This window comes from Psittacula echo (genome assembly GCF_963264785.1).
Source record: "Psittacula echo genome assembly, chromosome: 2".
NCBI lineage: Eukaryota > Metazoa > Chordata > Aves > Psittaciformes > Psittacidae > Psittacula > Psittacula echo.
Window position 1 is genome coordinate 149,996,200 of NC_137737.1, and position 7,343 is coordinate 150,003,542.

At 55.7% G+C, this 7,343-nt stretch overlaps 1 protein-coding gene across 1 annotated transcript; it reads left to right on the top strand.

The window, feature by feature from the left end:
* Positions 1–2,888: 2,888 nt before the first annotated feature.
* Positions 2,889–6,409, top strand: TRIB1 (tribbles pseudokinase 1; the record flags this gene model as incomplete). The annotated part of the gene is made up of 3 exons (XM_080610775.1): positions 2,889–3,191; positions 3,617–3,909; positions 5,910–6,409. 3 exons carry the CDS (start codon positions 2,889–2,891, stop codon positions 6,376–6,378), a joined length of 1,065 nt encoding a protein of 354 aa, XP_080466901.1. The 3' UTR covers positions 6,379–6,409.
* Between the last annotated feature and the right edge of the window lie 934 nt (positions 6,410–7,343).

Here is a 7,343-nt window from a genome sequence, read left to right on the forward strand (position 1 = left end):
TGTGGCAGGACTGTGGGGTGTGATGCTGTGGGTACCTCTGTGCTCTGCTCTCCTCTCACACCCCAGATAGTTTTGGGGGACAGGATGATGACAGTGGCTTTTTGCCTTTCTTAAGGATGAGTGGGTGCTACCAAGCACCTGGGCTTGTCGCATAGGGCTAGCTCTGGGGTCCCTAACACAAGAAGGACATGGACCTGTTGAAGTGAGTCCAGAGGAGGCCATGATGATGATCAGAGGGGCTGGAGCACAAGCTGGCAGAGTTGGTCTTGTTCAGCCTGGAGAAGAGAAGGCTCCATGCAACACCTTGTTGTAGCCTTCCAGTACCTGAAGGGGCCTACAAGGAAGCTGGAGAGGGGCTTTTGACAAGGGCCTGTAATGACAGGACAAGAGGAAATGGCTTTAAACTGGAAGAGGACAGATTTAGATCAGATATTTGGAAGAAGTTCTTCCCTGTGAGGGTGCTGAGGCACTGGCACAGGATGCCCAGAGAAGCTGTGGCTGCCCCATCCCTGGCAGTGCTCAAGGCCAGGTTGGATGGGGCTTGGAGCAACCTGGTCTAGTGGAAGGTGTCCCTGCCCATGGCAGGGGGTTGGAATTGGATGATCTCTAATGCTCTTCCAACCCAAACCATTCCATGACTCTATGAGGTGGCCAGCTGTGGATTCTAAGAGGCTTCAAGTGGGTGGGAGGCTGGCAAGGTGAAGGACACAGCTTCCAACAACGTGTGCAGATGGATCCTCAGTACAGCTCTTCTCCTCCATGGGGACAGTGAGGTGGCACAGGGGCTGATAGGGGTGGGTCTTCCGGAGGGTGAGGATCAAAGGCATGCACTTACCCCAGGTGCATCACTTGGTATTCACACTGCCACCCTCACTGCTGCTCACACTGCATCTCAGCCTGAGGGCACCACAGGGATGCTGTTATACACTAATCATGCCTGTGAGCACTTTTATGTAGGTCCATCACTATTTTGATGTGTCTGCACCCTTCCACTGTCCCCAAAAGCACTGACGCCCCCACCCTCCGCTATCCTAGGCATGGGAAGCAGCCCACACATGCAGCATCCTACAGCTAAACTCACGCAGCAGCAGCATCCCAGTCATAAGACTTCCAGGAAGGGAAAAGTAAAACAAGGTCTGATGGCTGCTGGAGTGTGTTTTAGCTATGAGAGGAATGAAACAGTGTTCTGTGAGAGCTGTGGTGAATGGCTCAGAAACAATCTGCAGGCATTAACGGAATTGAATTTCTGGGAAATAAAAAAAGGGAAAGGAAAATGCAGGCCCTGGGATATCCCTTTATGGCATATGCATTTCATGTTTAAATGCATTAATGGGACTGCTATGCTATGAGTCATCCTGAACAAGAGTTTCATGTGTTTCTTAAAATACACTGGAAGTAGCTGAAGGCATGCACGGGTTTGCGGTGCAGTTATCTGTCAGGAATCTGAGCAAATACCTGCACGCACAGCATCACGGCTCTGGAGCTGAGGCACCCGAATGGGGCCCTTCTGCTGCTTAAACAGACCTGGAAACCGAAACGGGAGAGGAACTGATCCTGCAGAGTAAGAAGACGCAGGCTCTCAGTGTCATTAGGGAAGCCTCAGCACTGATTTGCATATATGTAAACAGCAAAGCTGGAGAGTTGCCTTCTGAAGCACTCTTGTCAACACTAGAGCTGTCTGCAGCTTTTCCAGGGATCATTTGTTGTCTGGTTTTCTCTCATTTTTCTTCTGTTTACTCAGAGCCCTGGCTGCAAATCTATTTACTATTCCTTTAAACCCACACATTCGGAGCTGGACTGTCTGCTCCTCACCGGTCACTTCAGCAGCGGGCTGCTGCTTGCTCTCCGTGCTATTCCTTTTTCGGAGAGCAGATGGTTTTAACATGGGAAACACCCAATGCTAAGTGTTTCTGCTGGTGCACGTTAAGTTGACGCTCATGGTTAACACACAACAGCCTCACTGTGCAAACCTTGGGGTGAATGATGGTTATTTAGTGATTAATGAAAAGCAAGGATTGGGGCTGGGGAGAAGCCACAGCACATGTACACAGGAGAAGCGCCGGGCACTGAACTGGGCTCGCTTTCTCTCCACATTCACCCTGGCTTCACTCTTTGTTTTCACACATCGCACGAGGCGATGCTGTCTCGAAAGCACTACAGCAGCATTTGGAATTTCTGGCACCGCTTCCCAGCGGCGCACGCTGGCCCTGGATAAACCCGCTGCTGCCATGTCCAGGGCCGCCTTTGCAGGAGAAACAAATGCTCATCCTTCCGTGCCGGTGACTTTATTGCTGCTTCGCTTCGCTAGAAAACCCTCCCTGCTTTGGGTTCATGAAGCCTCTCTTTGGGCTTACAACTGAGCAGGGGAGGGTTGAGGGGTTTGGCAGCACCCCGGGCTTGTGAGGGGCGAACTCCAAAAGTGAGGGGTGACCCCCAAAAGAAAGGGGTGACTCCCAAAAAAGCGAACCCCAAAAGCGAGGGGTGACCCCCAAAGCGAGGTGTGCCCCCAGGCTCTGCCATCCTCAACAGCCTGACTCGGCCAAGAGACGTCCTTGCTCGGGACCGGCTGCACGACCACAGCAAGGAGACCCCACCACCCCGCCTGGCTGCGTGTCCCGCCGCGGCCGCGCTTGCGGCGGGCGGGCGGGCAGAGCGGCGCGGGGCGGGCGTGCCCGCGGCTCCCTCCTCCCCTTTCCCCGTGCGTCAGCCCCGGGAGGAGGAACCGCGGCGCTTTTTTCCCCCCTTTTTTTTTTAAAGCCTCCGAGCACCGGAGCGCGGAGTCGGCGGCCGATGGTGGGCACGGCCCGACGTGTCTGCGCGGACAGCGAAGGGATGCGCGCAGCGCGCACCGCCCGCCTCTAGCTCCGCGCCCGCGCCCGCCCCCCCCCATGAGCCGCCCCGCGTCCCTGCTGCCGGCCGCCCGCTGCCGCAGCGCCCCGGCCAAGCGGCTCCAGCCGCTCCACGACGGCCCCGCCGAGGAGGCGCCGGCCGCCAAGTGCCCTCGTCTCGCCGACTGCGGCCCCCCGGACTGCCTGAGCGCGCCCGGCTCGCCCTGCTCCCCCGCGTCCCCCGGCGGCGGCGGGGCCCCGGGACCCAGCCTGATCGCCTCGTACCTGCTGCTGCCGCTGGCCGAGCGGGAGCAGGTGTCCAGGGCGCTGAGCGTCAGCTCCGGGCGGGAGCTGCGCTGCAAGGTGAGCTCCGCGGGCGCGGGGCTTGGTGGGGGTCGGGACCGTCCCGGTGTGTCTGAGCGCCGCGGGACCGCGCTACGCGGGGGGAGCCGCGGAAAACATCCTCCCGCTGCTCCCCGGGTGGAAGTGCCCAGCCTGCCGCCCTGGGGAGTCAGTTACAGGCGCCGGGAGTAAGCGCTAAGTCCGGGTTACCTCGGAGCACCTTCCCCGAGAGGCTGTGGGGACGGTGCTTCTGTTTTACTGGGTTTTTTCCCCCTCTTTTCAATGCAAAACGAGCAGGAAGGGTCTCGGTAACCTCTTTGAACGGCGCTCCTGCCGAGCCCTGGCTCCTCTCCAGCTCCCTCGTCATTGTTTGGGGAGAGTTGCTACGCGAGCGGCTGCTTTCAACGCCCTTGAGAACGAATTTTGCTTTAATTTCCTCTTTACAGGTGTTCCCCCTCAAACACTACCAGGACAAGATCCGGCCGTACATTCAGCTGCCGTCACACAGAAACATCACCGGGGTCGTCGAAGTCATCCTCGGGGACACCAAGGCCTATGTGTTCTTTGAAAAGGACTTTGGGGACATGCACTCCTACGTGAGAAGCTGCAAGAGGCTGAGGGAAGAGGAGGCTGCCCGGCTGTTCAAGCAGATCGTCTCGGCTGTAGCTCACTGCCACCAGTCGGCCATCGTACTCGGTGACCTCAAGCTCAGGAAATTTGTCTTCTCCAACGAAGAAAGGTGAGTGGTTGTCACCAGCCGGCCCTGGGGGGAGTGGGGAGGGAGGCATGTCACATCCAGAGATGCACAAGGGAGTGTGAGCAGCTGCCATGTCAGCCGGGCATCACTTGCAGGTGATCCGAGTAGGTCCCCATCACGTGTGTGTAGTAGGTCCCGGATCTAACCGGTACGCGCTGACTCCTGGTTAGATCGGAGCTGATGAAAGGGAGGAAGCTCGCCAGGAGCTTCCTCTCATTCAGCTGAAGTTCAGTGGAGCCCTCTGGTAGACAAAGGGACGATAGTTCGGGTGCTCGTTAGTGCCAGGAGATGTCATGTGTGCCCCTCAGTCAGTGGGAAGTGAATCAAAGGCAGAGAGGAGGGAGGCTGGACATCCTGGCTCGGGAAGCAGGAGGTGCAAGGAGCTGGATGGAGCTCTGGTCCTTCCTTGGGAGAGCCGTGGTGCTGCGGAGGGGTCTCCTTCCTGGAATCCCCTCATCAGAGTCACGCTGCTCACCAAGGATGTGCTGTGTCCTTCAAGGCTTTTATCCCTCCTCGCTACTGGTGGCAGTGCTGTCCGTGCCCCTGTGCCCATGGATGTGGACACACACAGGACGGAAGGTGCGGCAGTGTTCAGTATTGATTTGGGAATCCTGCACTTGCGTAAAACTTAGCCTAAAGCCTAGGTTTATAGAGAGGAGACCCAGAACCTGGCTGTTACATTTAGATTAAGGAAAGAATTCAGTATTTCCCTGGAGTGCTTGCTGCGTTTATAGTGCCTCACCGCATGTGGCAGAGCCAGGAATACACTTTTTATCAGCAAAACTGATTCTGACTAGTTGCTTATCATGGAATAGTTAGTGTTGGAAAGACCTTAAGATCATCTTGTGGAAAGCTAAAAGAAGAAGTAAAAGCTGTAATGGAGTTGTGCTTAATCTGGTGAGCCTGGAGGTGATGCTGCTGAAGCAGAAGAAAATGCATTTTCACCTTGTTTAACCGGGCTGCGGCTGCTCAGGGTGTCATTAATGAACGTGATAGGAAAACGAAGCAGCGCTGCCCCTCTTGCACAGAAACAGCCGCATGTTGACACGCACAGAGAGCAATTCCTTTGAAGGAAACTATTGCAGCTTTTCCCGCCCATGAGGAGGTGAAACATCTGCTGAAATGTTACATTGCGCACACACTGGTCCCATGTGGAAATAGCGCGTTGCACAGGCGGGTGTCATGTGCGTGGCGTTTGGCAAGAAGAGGGTTAAGCAATGGCAGGCGGGCCCGGCGCTGGGCACAGGTGCAGTTTCAGGGCTTCCCGCAGCCAATCCCGGGCCCACGGTTCCCGTTGAGTCACATTTTCCGTTCGCAGAACCAATGGGTACTTGGCGAGGTCAGGCTGAGGACAGGCTGCAGCCAGCGCCTGCCAGCGCGAGGGGTGGCTGCTCTGCTGATGTGGAGCATCCCTTTCCCACCCCTGAATGGGAGGTCGGGGGTTAGAGCCACCTCCAGCTGGGAGGTGGGGGGTGCGTGGTACCCTCGGGAAAGGCACAGAGAGTAAAGGACCAAATCAAAGCTAAAATAGAGCCCTTGGGAGAGGCGATGATCCCGCAAGCAGGGAAGGGAGCTGGGGTTCGCAGCTTGCAAAGTCACGCAGCTGGATGCTGTTTGCTCAAAGTCTGAAACACAAATAGCAGCACTGTAGGCAATTAAACCCCTGCAGTTGCAGTGCAAGCTGTGTAGATAGAAGGTGACTTTGCTGGTGTTCCTCGAGAGCCCTCCGTGTTTTTAAAGTCTCCAGTACATGAAATAAGCAGGCGTCTCTGTGCACCTACTCAGTGAACGTAGCTGTGCTTCCATTACATGGGTCCAGGAGTCCAGGCAGCTTCTCTGCTGCACATTAAACAGTGTTTCCTCTCCTTTTCATTTTGCCAATGCAAGAAGGGGGGTGTGTGTGTGTGTGCAGGTTGCTGTGACTCCCTTGTGCCTGGATGCTGCTATTTCTAACCCTCCGCTTCCTCTCCTGCCCTTCCTAGGACTCAGCTGCGGCTGGAGAGCCTGGAAGACACACACATCATCAAAGGCGAAGACGATGCGCTCTCAGACAAGCACGGCTGCCCGGCGTACGTCAGCCCTGAGATCCTAAACACCACGGGGACTTACTCTGGGAAATCGGCTGACGTGTGGAGTTTGGGAGTGATGCTGTATACCCTGCTGGTGGGACGCTATCCCTTCCATGACTCGGACCCTAGCACTCTGTTTTCCAAAATCCGGCGTGGACAGTTCTGTATTCCTGACCACGTCTCCCCCAAAGCCCGATGCCTCATCCGCAGCCTCCTGAGGCGGGAGCCCTCAGAAAGACTCACTGCTCCGGAGATCCTGCTTCACCCTTGGTTCGAGGCAGTCTTGGAGCCTGGATATACAGACCAGGAGGCAGGAACTTCGGATCAGATCGTTCCAGAATACCACGGAGACAGTGACGATATTAGTTCCTTCTTCTGCTAACCACAAAATCTCACAAACCTCAGCGGTTCTCACCTCCGGCATCTTCATAGGGTTTCATTTTTCCACGTCTGCAAACGCAACAGCATCTTAAAGTGCCAGTATGGTCAGAGAAGTGACCTTGTTTCAGACAAACACTGACCCATAGGTCTCCGCTCCCTGAATGCACTCAGTTTCATCCTCTTCCTCTGCTGGCAGGTCGGTCCTGCCAGCCCTGGAGGACCCATGCAGCTTTGTGAGAGCCCCTTGGCTTTTCTCCTGCCTCCCGCATCCTCCACCGATGTAACTGGTCGCATCCTGGCTGCAGAGTCTTACGGCTGGCGAGGGGTGAGACAGAAAGGCAGCCCCCTTCTGCTTTCCCATGGGGGTGCAGAGCCCCAGCCACGATGTGTAGGGGTGGGAGGCACGAGGAGCACCTCTAACCGAGTGAATCTGACACAAGTGGTAGGAAGGGGAATCGGCTCGGCCGCACCGAGTTGCAAAGTAGCTTTCTGACTGTAAGAGCACTTTAGCGAGGGAAGGAGGTCTTTGCCTGCCACAGTCAGCTGCCTGCTGGCTGCTGCTCCTCCAGCTCATCTTGCTTTCAGAGGCATGAAGCTCCTAGATCCACCTGTAAGACAAAGCACTGCTGTGGCTCTTTCCGAAGCAGAAACAAGTGGATCTCCCAGCTGGATCCCCTCCGACTCCATTCGCTGACCGGGAAAGCATTTTAAATAGACTTAAGCCTTGTGTTACCATGGTGTAGCCTATACAACTTTATGCCCTCTGCGAGCTTGTCAAATAGCAGGTCTTGTTAGCTCTGAGTGCCAAAATATATCTGTTTACTGACCCGTAACACTATCGGCTGAGGCGCCTTCCCTTGGAAAACGATGAGGGGTATCTTGTACAGTACCTATAAACACGTCGTGTTTTCCTACAGGCTCAACTCTTGAAAACATCACATCCACTCTGCTCTTTCCCCCCTCCAC